Source organism: Rhizopus delemar, genomic scaffold, assembly GCF_000149305.1.
Source record: "Rhizopus delemar RA 99-880 supercont3.11 genomic scaffold, whole genome shotgun sequence".
NCBI classification, from domain to species: domain Eukaryota; kingdom Fungi; phylum Mucoromycota; class Mucoromycetes; order Mucorales; family Rhizopodaceae; genus Rhizopus; species Rhizopus delemar.
In genome coordinates this window covers 872,512-889,649 of record NW_027137837.1, presented here as the reverse complement: position 1 = coordinate 889,649, position 17,138 = coordinate 872,512, and the positions used below count along the sequence as shown (strand labels likewise).

Sequence of the window (17,138 nt, the reverse complement as noted above, 5' to 3'; positions counted from 1 at the left end):
ATAATAGTTAATTTAGAGTTTTGAATCTCTAAATGTTAATAATAGAGGTTTCAATCATGTTCTGCAAACTTAATTTTTTAAGAACCTTATTACTTGTTTAAGGATTTTGGCCATGATTATCACATACACACACATATTTATAAAGATTAATTCCAAAGTTCTGCAGAAAACAATGTTTGTGTGTGTGTTTTTTATATGATCTTCCGAAAATAGAACAGCATGTGGTTTTCGCGTACACAAATATCAACGTATAAAATACATGCAAATGTTTTTCTAATTCAACAGTCTCAATTGAAATTCAGTTTTCTATACCTTATATGATTATAAGACGACGATGGAACAACCTTGGTGTATAACGCTTTGTAAGTTGATATGTAGGGGGATGGATGAGTATAATTGTTTCCAGGGAAAAAATAAATTGTTTGTCTGCTGTCTCAAGGGAGACTTTATCATGTTTTTGAAAATTCGATTCATGCCGTTTATGAATGAAAAGTGGTTCTGTAATACTTTGAAAATATTAGAAAATGGATTTTAATGGTCATTAAGATTTCGAATTGTTATCAAGATAGTTATTAAGCTTCTATATTTATAGCCAAGATCTCGTTAAGATGGCATTCTGATTAGGTACTCCAGCACAGAGTATCAATAGACTGCTCCTTTTTAAAGAATTGGATGTATTGATTACATTCTAATCTATAAATTACATCTACTCGACATATATGGCAGGTATACAGTGTATATATAGGTCGAGTAAATTACCAGTGTTATGAAAAGCCTATAAAAAGCGATTTTTTAAGCCAGGAGTTGAGGAATAACTTGTAAAGTGTTCAGAAAAAGAGTGTATTCGAGTCTCTTTTTTATGGTTCCCTGCAAAAGAAAAAAATAGAATAAAAAAGGAAGGACAAGATTCAGGGAATAGATTTATTTATAATGAATGTTTAATTCGATCCATTGTACTTCATGTATCTGAGTCAATCCACCTGTACTTGCTGTAAATCCTATCCATGCTTGATTTGATTTTGGATAATCTAGATACTTTAAAACGTCCAGTTGGACATCGAGCACTTGGATATATTGTTGCTTATCGCACAAGCCCACCCGAACACCCTCCGAATCGATCTGTATCTTGACCTTGATCCACTGTCCGGTGGTCAAAGGTGAAATGGAGGATGTATAGCCTAGGGAATAATCATGATGTGCAGAGTTGGGATGAGGTGGCTGTCGAGCATGAACACTGATATGATTAGCAGAGGGATCTGCACATCGATCCAAACTAGAACAGGAAAGATGAGTAAAGAGTCTGAATAGAGGGAAAGACTACCTCTGATAAGTATCGAACTCAACAGCCACGCTGTTTTTTATGCCGCCGTAGCCCAATTGACAACCGCCTTCCCCCAAAGCTTCTTTGTCCGCTGCTTGAATCAGGAACGCTAAGCCGTCAGCTCCTTGACCGATGATACGTAAAGCAAATTCAACTTCGGCACCTTTGAAATCATCAAGTGGGATAGGTTGTGGGTGATAGAAGGCTCCTGTTTGTGATGTCTTATTGTCCGTCAGGCGTATGACATCTTGACCCGTTTGTCTACATGAACCAAGCAGTGTGAATGTATCTAACGAGCGTGATTCTTTTTTTTTTTTTAAAAAAAAATAAAGGTTTAGCAACAACTAGAGACAGCAAGCAAGCATTGTCCTTTTTTTTTTTTTTTTTACCAATTTTCAATTCATTTCCTATTTCACCACGCATGGCTCTCCACTCGGCAGAACCTTTTTTTCAATTGTGAACTTTATGCTTTTCCCATACCTTTTTATCCTGTTTACCACTCTGTCTTCCGACCCATTCATCCTCTTTTGCCATCCTTTTCTGACTCAATCCCTCCAACTCCATCAACTCCTTCACTCTCCTTTCATTCAGTTCTCTTTTTCTTTCCAAACCAAACGATCTCTGACGCTCCTTTGTCAGATCATCTAAAAACTAATTCATTTCAAATCAACCTAGCCTTCTTCATCCAGCCGCTGGACTTACCAAGGCAAGCTCGATTTCACGCACCTGATTGCGTCTTTTCAACACGTCCGACCAACCTTGTGTATAGCGTTTGGTGACATCCAGCGCTTCTACGGTTGAAAACGCAATGCAGTAACTCAGCTTTTTGTTCCAACCTAAACTATAAAGCAAAGGCTAGCAAAAGAGGGTTAGGATCTCGTAATAGACAGAGAAAAAAGACTATACGCTATCCCAGGCTTCTTCACATGAATCACAGTGGATCCATCGCTGTTCGAATTCAGAATACACCTCTGTCCAGACATGATCGGTTGAATCATACACGATCCGTGCCTGCGCTCCTACGGCCCTACAACAAAGCGTAAAGCACTGGTGGTGCATGATCAGCTCAAGTTCACATGAACCATTTTGACTTACATTCGCCCACTCTCCACAACGACCTCTTTTTGTTTCCAGCAGCTTTCTCGGATCGCTTTTTTTTTTCTCTAGACCATCAGTATGTCTTTTTTTTTTTTTTTTTTTTTTTCAGTCACTACCTGTATCGAGGAAATCGAACTTGACTTGCACAGGCCAGACAACGAAAGCCTTCGACTGTGAACGCACCATATGTTTTGTCGTCGTCTGTAGGTTCTAGGTTGGACTCCCACCGAGTGTCTGTCTATTGAGTTTCATTAGCATCGGTTCAGCCATCGTCCTGGTTCGTTACATGGCCACAGTGATGGCAAGGAGGGTTATTGACCCAAGTGAAGAATTCATTTTTGAACCAATGCAACAATCGCTTGATGACATTGTCTTCTATCGAAGGTTCGGGACTGGCTTCCTCGTAAAGTCTTTGGAGTGGAATGACATCGAGTGCATATTCCTTGTCTGTGGTCAATTAAAAAAAAAGGAAGGCATTCTTATTATTTACTAGTAAAGAAGGGTCTTCATATTTAAATACGACAAGACCGTTGGTTTCCAATTGTTTCAAGAATGGTTTGTTTCGATATTGAATACGTTTTTTCAATAAAGAGAAACACTGTTCTGTGATATGATAGGCAGTGTCTTCCATGTAAAAAAAAAGAAAGGAAAAAAAAGATGACGTTACACTGTATTTATTTTGATTGTTTCAAGGATTCGCCGTGTCCACTTTCCACAAATTGGATTTGGGAGGGAGGGTATAGAGCTATAGAATTTAAAGTGAATCCCTTGAAGCTTGTTTGATAGGACATGCCGTTTACCATTCTTTTGGGGGGGAAAGTAGAATGATCAAGATGCTCTACCTCTGTTATCTTGTAAATCAACAAACAAAAATTATCCATGGCCGCCTGTTCACTGACTGTTTCTAGTGGAATATAGTGGGCTCTGGGTGTATCCCCTCTGGGTGGCCAACTGAACGTGGTCCTTGTCTTTTCATCCAGTGCGTGCCAGAGCTCTATCCGTTGATTTTCCCAATAGTCCTCCTTTTCTGAGATCTTTGGAGGTGGATATCGGGTGAGTTGAAGAGGGGAAGAGACGATGGAAAACTTGCCCTTGAAATGATAATACTCTTGGGTGTGTGGCATGACCCTAGAAGATGAATAAAGAGGACGGGTAAGAAACAGGTTGTCCTTACCAACTGATTCTTCCGTGTCTGTCTGATTTGATGTCACCCATCAGAGTATGATCGTTCATGGCCAGTGTAAATTTAAGGTATTGGAGATGATAGCCTTCAAGAAAGCCTTTGAACGGCAGGCAATGCATAGAGATCTCACCAGATCGTCTCATGTTGGACATTGGTAAATAAACTAGAAAGGATTAGGTTGAGAATAACCCCAGCTGATCCTTACTCGTCCTCTCTTTGTTTTCATAGTTCTTTCTAAAGCTGTTGGATAGTGAATGATTCCAAGGAGGTGGCATCAGGTCATGATGCGTCAGTGTAGGTGAACTTGGTAAGGATGTCATGAGAACAGAAAGAGAAAAGGAGAAATAAATGAGGTTGATTAATCAATTTAATTAAAGAGTGTAACCTGCTACAATGAAAAAAAAAATTTATTGTTTCATTAGATTTCATGTGCCCCCCCCCCTTTATTCATTCTTTTGCACTAGAGACAGATTCAAAGTTCAACAGGATCCTTTTATCAACTTTATGACACTTGTTTACAATTTAAAAAAAAAAGAAGAGGATTTTAAAAAAAAAAAGTTTATAGATGAACAGTGGATACAAAGAAGATTGTTTTTGTACAGTGACAACATGCTAAAGTGCGGACTTGTTCATGACGACAGCCCTATAGCGAGCCTTTGCGCTACGAGTACACTGGAGGGCATCATTGATTTGATCCATTGGAAACGTGTTGACCCAAGGACGCACATTGTGCTCGGAGGCAAAGTCGAGACAATCTTGGATATCCGAGGGAGAACCAATGAAGGAACTAGCGATCGTCAGCTGCTTACCGGCCATGGTCAACGCGTTCAGGCCTTCGAGTGGGTCTTTAGGAAGATCACACAAGATGAAGATACCGTTCTTCTTGAGCATGTTGAAATAAATAGGCCAGCACTTGTTGACAATCTTGGTAGCCAAGATGTGTGTGAATGTGTTGTAGTGAGGCTTGATCTCTTCTTCTTTTTGCATCAACACGTAACCATCACAACCCAATTTCTTGGCATCATCCACCTTGTCAGGGATCACGTCAAAGGCAACTACCTCAGCATCCATCGCCTTGGCCCACTGGACAGCAAAGTGACCAAGGCCACCAAGACCAAGGACGGCAAGTTTGGATCCCTTACCGACATTGTAACGTTTGAGAGGGGTGAAAGTGGTGACACCACCACAAAGGAAAGAGGCAGCCACTTCAGAAGAAAAGTTATCGGGGATCTTGACAACAAAGTCTTGAGGACCTCTCCACTTTTCAGCAAAGCCACCATAGGTCTTGTCTCTGGTAGGATTTTCGTATCTATCATTGAAGGACAGCACTGGATGGACAACACAGAGGTTTTCCATACCCTTCTTACAGTACTCACACTGATGACAAGAAGCAACCTGACAACCCACGCCACAACGCTCACCGACCTTGATCTTCTTCACCTTGCTTCCGACCCTGGTGACGATACCGACGATTTCATGACCCACGACACAAGGGAACTGGGTACGATTCCAATCGGAATCGATGGTATGAATATCAGAACCACAGACACCACAACAAATGATGTCCATCTGAACCATATTTTCATCCCAAGTACAGAATTCCACTTTGGATTTCTCTAATCGTTTGCCTAACACAACCCTTCAGATCCAATTCCCTTCAGATCCAATTACCTTTTTCAAAACACACCCAAGCAGTATAGTCCTCTTTGGTCATTGTAGCGTAGATGAAGAAGAGGAGAAAAAGAAGGAATTTATAGATGAATTGTATTTACACAAATGTTATTCTGTGATACAAACAAACCTTATTTACATTGACGCCCCCACCAAAAAGAAACATCTTTTTATTTCGTTCTTTAGGCTATGAGATTTTCTTTGGTTTCATGTTCTTTAGGATATGAGACTTTCTTTGGTTTTATGTTCTTTATGGGTTTGACAAGGTCAAGAGGATGAATCGATTTACATGAGATGAACTTTATTTGGGTTACTCACTGAAACAAGTCTTTGGGATGAACAGAAAAAGGGGAGGTATGGGTCGACTCCAAGTTCTCTGACACTGTTCATTCGAATGATGTCAACTACACCTGATTCATCTGATCATCTGTTCTACACACACACAAATAAGAAGGTTCATGAATGATCAGAATCAATGCCCGATTTTTATTTCTCTGAGGGAGAATAGGTTAAGGGGATGGAATTCGAGTGAATGAGATGGGTTGGATTAGATTAATAATTTTTGGGATAAGATATATACAAAAAGAGGGGGGGAAATGATGTGATTAAAATGAGAGTTGATCGTCTTGAAGTGGTAAAGAATCAAATTGGGACATGAGTTCTACCAGTTGTTGACCCAGACTTGATTTCAATTCGCTTTCTTGCTGCGGTGTACACTGTTCGAGTAAGAAAGCATAGGCCTCATCACACTGTTCGATCGCTTCTTTTGCAGCCACACGATCTCCAGAATAATAAAGGGATCCTCTTGAATCTTGTGCATAGTTCAATTCGTCCAGAGCAAATTGATAGGCCTCCATGACCTTTTTTGTTTCTAGCTCGATATCAAAGGTCGCCACAGAGGACGCACAAGAGGGCCTTCGACGAAAGGGTGACATGCATTTATCGACAACGACATGTAAGCTTTCTGATCCGGTGAGTGAAGGTCGTTTGGGATAGACTTCTTCTTTGGTCTGACAGCAGCAATAACTGTTGGAAGACGTCGTGCTGGTCGTACTACAGTGTGAAGGTCGTCGTTTGGTGAATTCGGGTGTGAACCATGTCTTGGGGTTGTACCATTTTGATTTAATCGTAGTCTGTGTGGGTGAATGAACTAAAGGATGCATAATAAAATAATATTAAAAAATAGAAAAAGAAAAAAGAAAAAGGAAACTTATTTATATTCCCTCTTTTCCCCTTTCTTATTTTTTTTTCTACTAAATATGGGGGGGGCAAGAGGCTTCTTTGTTGATTGCAGGAGTAAAAAAAAAAGGGAGCGGCATGAATCCGAATGATTTTAGATAAATTTAAGTCTTTCTATTTCCCAAACGCAATGTTTCTCTCTCTCTCTCTCTTTCCCCCCTTTCTCCCCCAAAAACAAACTCATATTCTTTCAGTGACCCCCTTTTTCTTTTTTATTATTTGGGTGGCAAAAGCCGAAATGACTCCTTTTGTATTGGAATTTATGCAAAATGATAATAAAGCTCTTTTGACGAGAATGTTGGTTGCTGATCTTGTTTCTTGATCAAAAAAAAGACAGTTGACATTGATTGTCACTTGATGACGTCTTGTTGGTATTTTATTGAATTCATCTCTCGAATTCCTTATGAATCTTCCCCCCCCTCCTCCTTTTTTGATCAAGTCTTGTCTTGCTTGTCTGATTATGAAATATTTGCATGAATTCCATACCCCTTCTCCTTGTCATTATTAATAACAATCAGGTGTTACACATAAGCATGATGGATTAATGATACTGTTTTAAGAGAAAAAGACAAACATTTCTATTTTTGGTTTCTTATTTTGCATAAATCAACACTGTAGCATGATTCAAGGAGAGCGTTTGTTGACAAACATTGATTTATTTGCAGTCTCAACTAAGCCTCTTTCTCTCTCTCTGCTTGACTTGTCCTTTTTATGATCAAGGCGCACGCGCCACACTCTATAAATGATAAAGTCAGGGCAGAGGGGATCCTCAAAGGGAAATCCGAATTTAGATAAAGCACCTTTTGAGTCATCAAAAACATTCACTTGTTCACAGCCAAGACAATTAGTGATGTAAGTGAAGGCTGTGTTCAGTGACATTCATGCTTTGTAGACAGTGTCACTGAAATCATAAAGATTTCAAACAGACAATGGCATCTAAAGTCAAATTACAAATGACCCGCAGACTTGTTTAACATGCTCTTTATTCTACCTCTCTTTCCAACATTCTTTTATAAACCAATAGAAACAATAACCCATCGAATACTAAAAGTGCATGAAAATTAAAGGGGATAAAAGAAAGAGAGAGAAAAGGGGAATAGGTTGAGTGTTGGAGAAGGAGCTTGATGAATCAGTTGACTTTGTAGTAAACATTCTTGTGTGACAACAGCAACTAAAAAAGAGCGGTAGGTGGTCAGCATGAACCGATTTTTTTTTATTAAAACGAACAAAGTACAAATGAGAGAAATCATGAATTGTAAATGTCGGATTCGGTAGTTGGGGTTCATAAGCCCTCTCCCTTGTTTCCCTTGTTCGTCTGAATAGATGTTAGTTAAGAATTGGCTTATGTACTGTAATGCCACTTAAGCTACCATTTTTTTTTTTGAGGGGGAAGAAACATTGATTTCAAGGGATACGCCCAGAAAAGAATATTTTGTGATTGCCAACTTATGAGACATCCTACATGAAATTTGCTTGCTTCAAACCTGTTTTCTTTTTGATTTCTTACACGTCATCGAAACTCCTCTTTTCCCCTCTACACCCTTCCTCCTTCTTCTCTTTTCACCTTTTTTTTCCATTTGAAAAAGTCAGACAAGAGAAGGTGGGATCAAGACAGTATGGATGGAAAGAGGATGGTTTGTACAAAAGAGTCCATACATCGGATCATTCCGTGTATGGATCAACACCGAACGACAGATCATTCACTTTTGTTCAGCAGGCTCTCTCTCTCTCTCTTTTCAAAACAGACCCACTTTACGGTGATCTACACCGTCTTTGTTACACGACACATGCCGTCATACACTCGCTTTCGTGAGATCATGAAAAAAGATGAAATCATTCTTTATTGTATCACACATCCTTCATTTCTCAACCTCTGTCCTTTCCTGACCGGCATGCGAGGCCTTGACCAAGTAGGATCGCCTTGAACAAGATAGGTCTCTTGAGGTCCTTTGATGTCTACTGTTTTTTCTATCACCGAAGGTCCTGGTGGAGACATCACCGGAGGTTGTGGTGTGGCATAAGGTGGAAAGTGAAAGACGAGATTGGGCCCCATCCCAGGCTGAAGACAACCCGCAGGAGGAGGAGGGTAGATCGGGTTGGGTGGGTTTTCGACAAGCACTGTCTTTTGGTATTCTTCTTGTACAGGATAATGATGATTGGGTTGAGGTATGGACATGTTGATGATAAAGAAAAAGAGAAAAATAAAAAATGATTTCACGCTTATTTCAAAACAATCCTAAACACTCTATACCATATCCAGTTGTTTCCAAAAGAGGCCTTGTGTATCTTGATGAGCTTATGGCATGGTTGACTGCAAACACGTCAAGGTGGCTCTATCCAATCTTGGGGGTTCATCATGTGCCTATTTTGGAAAGTGAGTCTGTGACTGACAAAGTGGAGGTCAAAAGCAAACTAAATTTTGACTGTGCAAACACTCTGAATTCAACCATGTTTAGAAATAGAATGGCATTCTATGCCTCTTTATTGAAAAGAACCAACCCGGTCGGAAGAATCGCTTATTCTTCTTTACGTAGACCACGTCAACTAGGTAAAGAAGAAGAAAAGACTCAAAAGTGAGAAGACTCATTGTCTTGTAGGACCCAGAAGTCGAGTACTGAACCATGTCGAGACCATGCGACCCAAACCAACCCGTACCTTACTTCAAGAACACAACGTAGACAGCGTGGTGTATGAAAAGCCTTCACCGACCGACGTGGACACACTGGTCGAGGTCCCTGTCGACAAGGACCATCACGTCGTCCAACCCAACACGTCCAGTGCGGCCCTCCTGACCCAATCGGCCCTCGCTGTCTGTCGTCAGATCGAGATGATGAATGTCTTTTTGGGCTATGAGCAAGCCAATCGATACAAGATCCTGGATCCTCAAGGAAACTTGCTAGGCTATATCCTGGAGGAAGAAGGCCTGGGTAAATCCATCAGTCGTCAGCTGCTGAGAACACACCGGAAGATGAATGCGACGGTGATCAATCCAGAGGGTGAGGTAATGTTTAAGATCATGAGACCTTATTCGCTGGTGAACAGTCGTATCTTTATCTATACCGCACAAGATGAATTGGTGGGTGAAGTACAGCAACGATGGCATCTGTTGAGAAGAAAATATGACTTGTTTATTGGGTAAGTAGGTCAACCGCAAAGACGTCATGATTCACCACCCACTAGGAAAACACAATTTGCGACGATCGATACACCATTTTTAGGTTGGGATTTCAATTTGCAAGATGAGAAGGGTGGTGTGCTTGGTAATGTGAATCGTAACTTTGTTGGGTTTGCTAGAGAAGTAAGTGAGAGGGGGGGATTGGACGAGCTTGAGGTTGACCTGTGTATCTGTTCTAGATCTTTACAGACACTGGCGAATATGTGCTTCGAATGGATGCGGTTGAAGGCAATTCAAGAGGGATGTCGCTGGATGAAAGAGCAGTGACACTTGCTTGTGCTATCTCTATTGATTTTGATTACTTTTCAAGACATTCCTCTCACGGGTAATGAGCACAGATCAAAAAGGAAGGAGGAGAAGGAAATCTGACACATCATTTTCTTTGTAGTGGTGGAGGCTTTTTGCCTTTCCCAATGTTTGGGTATGGAGGTGGAAGAGAAGAACAAGAGGTCAATCAAGACCCACAGGCTGGTATGGCTGAACCACCAGCATCGCCTGATATTCCACCCACAACCAATGAATATGGTGACCCTTGGTTAACCGATGAACAAGCAGGCGTGAGCAATCCAGACGATCATTCCTTCTTTGACACTTTAAGTGATTTCTTTAAAGACAGCGATGAATAAAATCAAACACCGAAAATAACCTCACTCTTTCTTTTTTCCCTTTCCCCATGTTTTTATCTCGACAGCGTGTCTTGTTTCAACTTTTCGGACGTTATTCGTTCCATACACAGTCCATTGCGGATAGGTTTATTATAACTCCTGAAATCAAAGATGCTTTGAAAAGACAAGCTCCTGTGGTTGCATTAGAATCCACCATCATCAGTCACGGTTGGTTTCATTTTCTACTTTTTCAAACAAGAACACGGTAATCATGTTGCATTAGGTATGCCTTATCCACAAAACGTTGAAACGGCACGTTCAGTAGAAGACATTGTTCGTGAGCAAGGTGCTATTCCGGCTACGATTGCTATTTTGAATGGAAAGGTGCATGTTGGTAAATTGGCATCAATAAATAAAAAAAAAAGTGAGGGAATAACAGGATGAAAGGTTTAACGGAGGAGCATCTGGAATATCTGGGTAAGACCGGTCGTGAGGCCATCAAGACCTCAAGACGTGATCTGCCCATCGTGCTTTCCCAGGTAAGAAGAGAAACAAAAAGAAACATGGAACGGACGGATATAACTGTCCAGAATAGAACAAGACGGGAGCCACCACGGTTGCCAGCACGATGTTGTTGGCCAGAGCCGCGGGCATTCCTATCTTTGTGACCGGTGGCATCGGTGGTGTTCACAGAGGGGCCTCTGAATGTAAGTCGGGATGAACGCGTTCACAACAGGGGGCCTGACATGACTTTAGCTTTTGATATCAGTGCGGATCTATCCGAACTCGGAAGAACGTCAGTGGCTGTGATTTGTGCAGGCGTCAAGAGTATTTTGGATATACACAAGACATTGGAAGTATTGGAAACGCAAGGCGTGACGGTGACAACGGTCGGAAAGACAAGGGCCTTTCCTGCTTTTTATACTCCTGATAGTGGATTCAGTGTAAGCATGTTTTGTTTTGTGTAGCAGTGTCCCTGATGTCTCTCTGCTGCTTAGAGTCCATATCATGTAGAAAGTCCACTGGATGCAGCCAAAGCCATTTGTAAGCAAAATGAGTGGGATGCTCCATGAGTACTGATGTCAGAGTGATAGTGGCCAATCATCAGCTGGAGATGAACAGTGGCATGGTGTTTGCCGTTCCTATTCCAAAAGAGTCTGCAGCGAATACCCAGTCCATTCAAGAAGCCATTGATACAGCGATTCATGAAGCAAGGTGAATACGGATACTTTAAGGTGTTGTGTATCTCTCTCTCATCTTTAGGATAGATCCAACGATATTAAAGGAAAAGAGGAAACACCGTTTTTATTAAAAAGAATCACTGAACTCACTCGAGGAGAATCACTTGCGGCTAGTAAGTTTATTTTATTATGTCATGTCATGGTAATAATAAAATATAATGTAGATATCGCACTTGTAAAAAATAATGCAAAGATGGGTGGGCAAATTGCAGTTGAATTATCAAAGTTAAAGAATCAAGAGTTTTCAAGTACTTGAACAAATTCTCTCCACAGGTTTGCACTCTAAAAGATGCCATTCAATAAACAGTGAATGATGTCATTCACCTTTACTTTACCTCACGATAGTGGGTTACTTTTGAATCCGTGTAAGATTTGAGCACATCAAATAGTTCTATTGATTTATTGCGGTTAAAGAAGATGTCTTCTTTTTTCACTTGATCTGAGAATGCTGTTGATACTTTATGTGTTTCGCCTATGGCTTCTTGCAACTAGAAATCGATTAGCGACCAGTGGACTCTCACGACCGTTTACCTCTCTCATTCTTTCATCCAATCTCAGAATCTTTTCGCGTTTTATTTTATCTGCATCGGCGCCTCTGACTTCATTGATCTTGTCTGAAATAAAATTAGCCATGCTTCCATCCTTTTTATTCCTCACAATCTTTTCTTTTTCTTCCAAGGTCGATTGATAATAATCCGACAGTTCCTCATAATCCAACTGCTTTTGATCTCGCAACTTGAGCACGCCCTTGATCGACCGATAATAAGCCATGTAATCATGGACCTCAATCTGCCACTTGCTCTCTTCTCTTGTCATCCTTCTCATCTCTTCCGCATAGCGTTCCAACGTCGATCCGAAACGAACCAGGGCCTCGTCCGATTCAATCTCGGAAAGGCCTCGGACACTCGCCCTCAACTCTTCATAGTCCTCACACAGTTCCTCTGTGCGCTTATTGGATCTGAGCAGTGTGCGTTGGAGTAAATCGAGGTTCTCTTCCATCCGGTCGCTCTTTTCTTTCATTTCGATAAATCGAGGATCTCGTTTACGAATCTTTGCAAACGCATTCAAGAGTGTATCGCCAATGGTGTCCATCACTGTCTCTTGACTTTCACGAAGTGCTCTGGCCGAAGCATCATTCTATGAAGGATATTAATATGCATCCACTTGCGAGAGAAGAGAGAATAACAGTATTACAAATTCACTGGATTCGAGAAACATGATGAAAAACTCTGCTTTTCGTAATATGGGATGTCTTGTGATCCTTTCTATAAATCTTTCCAAACTAATCCTTCTTTTTTCAATGAAATCATTACTAAATCGATCTCCTTTTACATATTCTATTTTTTTATGAGTCATCCATTTCATTCTGAAGCTTATCCTTACCTAGTCTGTGTTTATCAGGCAAAGGTGGAACAAAACAAGCAGGATAATGTGTATACAGCACGTTATGTAACCATACAAAATCTTGAAATCTTCTACGCACACTTGTATTCTAAATGCTATACATCAATAAGCTTCCTTCATTTTCTTTTTTATGTGTACTTTGGAAATAACTAAATAGGAAACAAAGGTACTCTGCTGTTCAACCTCTTTTCTTGGTTCGGTCACTTGAACTTTTCCCATCACTTCCACTTCATTCGATGCCTTATTTTCCTCTGGTTCTTCTTCTTCTTCCACTGCATAATACTATTTCCTTGTCAGTGAAATAAAAAAAAAAAATGGTATCATTTTTTCTATTTTTACTTGTGGGGTTAAAACAGCAGGTTCATTATCAACTGTAAGTTCATTTATTAAAGGATTAATTAAACTTTCTTCTTTATAATCTTCCTGAAGTATATCCCACTGTTGTGTATTATATTGTTCTGTTTCTGGTGTCATTTTTTTAAAAAAGAGAAAAAAGAAAGAAAAAGGAAAAAAAAAAAAAAAAAGAAAGGATTTGAATTTTCATGCGCACTTTGATTATAAACCCCGAACAATAATAAAAAAATAAAACTTTAATTCTATAACAAAAAGACGACAAAGCCAGCGACACCGACCAAACCCATGAGAGCCTTAGAGACCTGAAGGGTACCAGCAGATCCCTGAGAAAAGATGGAACCAGAGGATTGTGGACGACCTGGGATGGAGGTAGCTGTGGGTAGGGCACTCGAGGTTGAACTGGCGGCAGGACGGATCTCGATAGGAATAGATAACTTTGTGTTGGTGGCTTTATCAGAAAAGACGACTTGATAATTACCAGGTCTGACGCTGTAGGGAATCATGAAATTGATCGAGTGTTCAAAAAAGGTCAAGTTACGGTCATGTTTGATGAAGGCGTCCGTTTTGGACACATCGGCTGCGGTTGCGATAGGGATCATGGTTGCGTTCGTCGTGAGGCCTTGGGGGACAGGGACGAGGTCGATGTCAAGGATGAGAGCTAATGAGAAAGAATTGAGTGAGAGAGAGATAAAAGATGGGGCTAATTACATGAGGTGTCTACGTCTGAGAAAAGACGATAGGTACAAGGAAGGATTTGACCGATCACATAAGGTCCATTACTAACTGGACTTGTCACATTGTAATTTCTTGTGGGTGATGTGAGCTGTGCTGCGGTCATGGTGACCACACATACAAAGGAAATAAACCAATTCAATTTCATAACGAGTTGTAGAAAAGAAAAGAAAAAGAGAAGGCAGAAAATAAAAAGTTATAAAGAAAATATATAAAAAAGAGGGGAAGGGGAGAAACAGGAGTTGATTGTTGTCTAGAAGGGAGAAAGTTGCTAAAGGGGAGGGGAAGGGGACAAAGTAGGCTCCTCTTTGGATGTAGTCTTTTTTTGAATTTTATTTATGCAAAATACACAGTTTCATTTATTTTTAAATGGCATGAAAAGTAAACAAGAAAACAAAGAGGCCGATCATCACCACAGGCACTTGAACATGATTGGATGCATTGATTGTACTAGGGCCTGCATAAGGTCTTGCAGGAGATGAAGAAGAAGCGGATGGGGCTCGAACGGAAGGTGAGGCCATGACGGACGGACTGGCCATGGCAGGGCCAGCAGAAGAGAGAGAGGAGGGTGCGGGACTGAGACCAGATACAACAGAAGGTAATCCAGGGGAAGGACTGCTGGCTGCAGCACTGGGAACAAGTGAAGCGGCAGATGAAGGGGCACTCGAAATAGCAGCAGAGGCAGCCGAGATGGATAGAGAGCTTTGGACATCAGACGTAGCCAGAGCACCAGAGGCAGAAGCAGAACCACTGGGAACGATGGATCCTGTCGGGGTGCTACTGACAGCCAAAGCATCTGAGGCAGATGCACTGTTGGCAGCAGTAGAAGTAGATGATGAAGCGGCAGCATCTGAACCAATGGGACCTTTACAATCTTTATTAAAACATTTATTCAATGCGGTTTTATTTTAATCACTTACTCTCTTGTGCATATGCGCGAGTCATGATAGTTAAGAGAACGAGGATGAAGGTGAGAGATTGAGTCTTCATGTTGATGATAAAAAAGTAGGAAGGGAGAAAAAGTGAAAAGGAAAAGATGGCCTTTTTATAATGTTCCATGTTTTTTTTTCAGGCACAAAAGAATTATAGACTATGTTTTAGTCCAAAAAGATGGCAAAAGATCGCCCTCTCCTTTATTTTCTTTTTTTACTCCCTTTTTTTTAATTATACTTTCATATGCGTATAGCTCAATTTATAATTATCAAAGTCTCGAATCTCTCTTCTTGTTCTATTCCCAGCGTCGATCTCTCTCCTTTTGCCAATCTAAACTTTTTGTTTTAAAATATCTGTTTATTAAGGAGTTTCTGAAACCAAAAGCCGAAAGAATAAAAGAGAGAAAGAGAGAGATCAAGCTGGGGATGAAAAGGAGAAGGAAAAAGAAAATATGAGATTTTTCATCTTCAAGGATCTACACTTCAAAAAAGTAAACAAGACACATGTAAACAGATCCCCTTGATACTCCTAATATAACTTTATTAAAAAATAAAAACGCGTCTTGTACATACAACAAATAAGATCAAGAAAATGTCTTGATCTTCCATGCTTCTTTTTCATTCACAAACGGGTTATTTACATCCACCGCTTTCTGTTCTTCCTGCTGCAACTGTTTGGCTAGCTCCGCATCCTTCTTAATTTGGTTATATTGTGCTAGATACATTTCCAATGTAGCAGGATCGAAACCAAAGTTATCTTCCTCTTCATCTTCTGTACCAGATTCTTCACTGAATCGACTGGACTGACTTGCGATCGAAACAGAGCTTGTGTTCCATGATCCTACCCGCCAGATGTCTGAATACCCTCCTTGTTGGATGATGCCAGATAAAAGTAAATTATAATAAGAAAATAGACCAAAGAAGAAGAACAAGGGTTCCATAAGACTTTGAAGTGACAAGGCCAGATAGGTTTCATAGCTCGTGACACCAACGAGTAAGAGAACGATGGGTGCACAGACAAAGAGATGAGGTGATTTCACTACGACATCAAACGTGAATGAGAATAGAGACAAACCCCTCTGATGCTTACCATCCATCCAAGATTCCAACACTTGATGGAGCCTGTGTGGTACCGTGGACTGCTTTGTGGCTGAACGATCGACTGGAGTCATGTCATCAGGTGAATGCACCCAATCCTCATTCGATCTCTCACTGCTGTGAACAGATCCATTCACGACGCGTAAGGGAAGGGTGGGTAAGGACCGGATGGATTCCTGATCGGATGCTGGCTGCATTTTTAGCTTGTCGAGCAGTTGGATCGTCAAGAGGGATTGAGACTCGATCAAGCACTCGATAACATGCTGTGATACTTTATAGTCTGAGGGTGTATTATGATCTGGATGGCGCAAGAGACCAGGACAGAAGACAGCGGCCAGATTCGAGGTGGACATCTTGGTCTGTGAGACATGGGGGGTGAATAAACTGAGGGTGTCGAGCAGGTATAACAAAAGGTGTTGGTGAGCAGGTGGCAAGGTCTGAATGAGGCGTTGGAAGGCATCAATTCGATCTTGTTCGTCATGATGATCTGTAAAGTATAAGTCGTATGATATAAAAGGCAAGTTACTTACTCATTACATCATGAAAATCTTGATAATGTTCAAAGGGTATAACTGAATTTGGTAATTTGTTCAAGTATCTTGTCAATAGATTAGCTGCGTCATGAACCGTATAACCTTCCCAATTGAAGCCTAGCCCATAATGATTCGTGCTTTGATCAAATTGAAATTCGAGCATATTGATTCGCTTCACACTGCCGCTGATTCGAAATATTCCTTCTGTCTGTAAACCTAGAGATAGATGAGTTAAATGGATGGGGTCAAATCGTATTTGGATGTGGCTACCATTTTTTTTTAAAAAGGATCCACATTTTGCTACAACGATAGGAATCGAACCAGCTTTTGAATGCTTTAGACCATCATCATCAACATACCCAATATTCGTCTTGGCATATTGAATGGATTCAGTGAGTGGTACACCAAATACACCACCTATTCCTTCAGTTTAGCTATCATCTCTTTTATTTTTCTTGCTTTACCCCTCATTTCTTCAGGTTCAATCTTTTTCGGATGATTGTTTGAAAGTGTTACTCTTTTTAGCCAACCACGAAAAGAACGACGTCTTAG

The 17,138-nt window shown here is 40.6% G+C and overlaps 11 protein-coding genes across 11 annotated transcripts; 2 read left to right on the top strand and 9 right to left on the bottom strand.

Moving 5' to 3' along the window:
* Window positions 1-921: 921 nt before the first annotated feature.
* RO3G_13019 (uncharacterized protein) lies at window positions 922-2,755 on the bottom strand (the record flags this gene model as incomplete). Its single annotated transcript, XM_067667603.1, has 7 exons — window positions 922-1,273; window positions 1,322-1,610; window positions 1,711-1,764; window positions 1,819-1,972; window positions 2,024-2,157; window positions 2,417-2,484; window positions 2,706-2,755. 7 exons carry the CDS (start codon window positions 2,753-2,755, stop codon window positions 922-924), a joined length of 1,101 nt encoding a protein of 366 aa, XP_067523704.1.
* A 338-nt stretch (window positions 2,756-3,093) lies between these two features.
* Window positions 3,094-3,754, bottom strand: RO3G_13018 (uncharacterized protein; the record flags this gene model as incomplete). Its single annotated transcript, XM_067667602.1, has 2 exons — window positions 3,094-3,547; window positions 3,594-3,754. The coding sequence occupies 2 exons, from the start codon at window positions 3,752-3,754 to the stop codon at window positions 3,094-3,096; spliced, it is 615 nt and encodes a 204-aa protein (XP_067523703.1).
* A 903-nt stretch (window positions 3,755-4,657) lies between these two features.
* RO3G_13017 (uncharacterized protein) lies at window positions 4,658-4,918 on the bottom strand (the record flags this gene model as incomplete). Its single annotated transcript, XM_067667601.1, has 1 exon — window positions 4,658-4,918. The coding sequence occupies one exon, from the start codon at window positions 4,916-4,918 to the stop codon at window positions 4,658-4,660; it is 261 nt and encodes an 86-aa protein (XP_067523702.1).
* Window positions 4,919-5,878: 960 nt separating this feature from the next.
* On the bottom strand, window positions 5,879-6,436 carry RO3G_13016 (uncharacterized protein; the record flags this gene model as incomplete). The annotated part of the gene is made up of 1 exon (XM_067667600.1): window positions 5,879-6,436. The coding sequence occupies one exon, from the start codon at window positions 6,434-6,436 to the stop codon at window positions 5,879-5,881; it is 558 nt and encodes a 185-aa protein (XP_067523701.1).
* A 1,916-nt stretch (window positions 6,437-8,352) lies between these two features.
* On the bottom strand, window positions 8,353-8,688 carry RO3G_13015 (uncharacterized protein; the record flags this gene model as incomplete). The annotated part of the gene is made up of 1 exon (XM_067667599.1): window positions 8,353-8,688. One exon carries the CDS (start codon window positions 8,686-8,688, stop codon window positions 8,353-8,355), a length of 336 nt encoding a protein of 111 aa, XP_067523700.1.
* A 456-nt stretch (window positions 8,689-9,144) lies between these two features.
* Window positions 9,145-10,313, top strand: RO3G_13014 (uncharacterized protein; the record flags this gene model as incomplete). The annotated part of the gene is made up of 4 exons (XM_067667598.1): window positions 9,145-9,647; window positions 9,693-9,810; window positions 9,867-10,012; window positions 10,076-10,313. 4 exons carry the CDS (start codon window positions 9,145-9,147, stop codon window positions 10,311-10,313), a joined length of 1,005 nt encoding a protein of 334 aa, XP_067523699.1.
* A 419-nt stretch (window positions 10,314-10,732) lies between these two features.
* RO3G_13013 (uncharacterized protein) lies at window positions 10,733-11,365 on the top strand (the record flags this gene model as incomplete). The annotated part of the gene is made up of 4 exons (XM_067667597.1): window positions 10,733-10,831; window positions 10,888-10,999; window positions 11,112-11,236; window positions 11,291-11,365. The coding sequence occupies 4 exons, from the start codon at window positions 10,733-10,735 to the stop codon at window positions 11,363-11,365; spliced, it is 411 nt and encodes a 136-aa protein (XP_067523698.1).
* Window positions 11,366-11,992: 627 nt separating this feature from the next.
* On the bottom strand, window positions 11,993-12,751 carry RO3G_13012 (uncharacterized protein; the record flags this gene model as incomplete). Its single annotated transcript, XM_067667596.1, has 2 exons — window positions 11,993-12,670; window positions 12,728-12,751. 2 exons carry the CDS (start codon window positions 12,749-12,751, stop codon window positions 11,993-11,995), a joined length of 702 nt encoding a protein of 233 aa, XP_067523697.1.
* Window positions 12,752-13,533: 782 nt separating this feature from the next.
* On the bottom strand, window positions 13,534-13,890 carry RO3G_13011 (uncharacterized protein; the record flags this gene model as incomplete). The annotated part of the gene is made up of 1 exon (XM_067667595.1): window positions 13,534-13,890. One exon carries the CDS (start codon window positions 13,888-13,890, stop codon window positions 13,534-13,536), a length of 357 nt encoding a protein of 118 aa, XP_067523696.1.
* Window positions 13,891-14,388: 498 nt separating this feature from the next.
* Window positions 14,389-15,082, bottom strand: RO3G_13010 (uncharacterized protein; the record flags this gene model as incomplete). The annotated part of the gene is made up of 2 exons (XM_067667594.1): window positions 14,389-14,897; window positions 14,944-15,082. 2 exons carry the CDS (start codon window positions 15,080-15,082, stop codon window positions 14,389-14,391), a joined length of 648 nt encoding a protein of 215 aa, XP_067523695.1.
* Window positions 15,083-15,484: 402 nt separating this feature from the next.
* RO3G_13009 (uncharacterized protein) lies at window positions 15,485-16,749 on the bottom strand (the record flags this gene model as incomplete). Its single annotated transcript, XM_067667593.1, has 3 exons — window positions 15,485-15,493; window positions 15,597-16,540; window positions 16,584-16,749. The coding sequence occupies 3 exons, from the start codon at window positions 16,747-16,749 to the stop codon at window positions 15,485-15,487; spliced, it is 1,119 nt and encodes a 372-aa protein (XP_067523694.1).
* Between the last annotated feature and the right edge of the window lie 389 nt (window positions 16,750-17,138).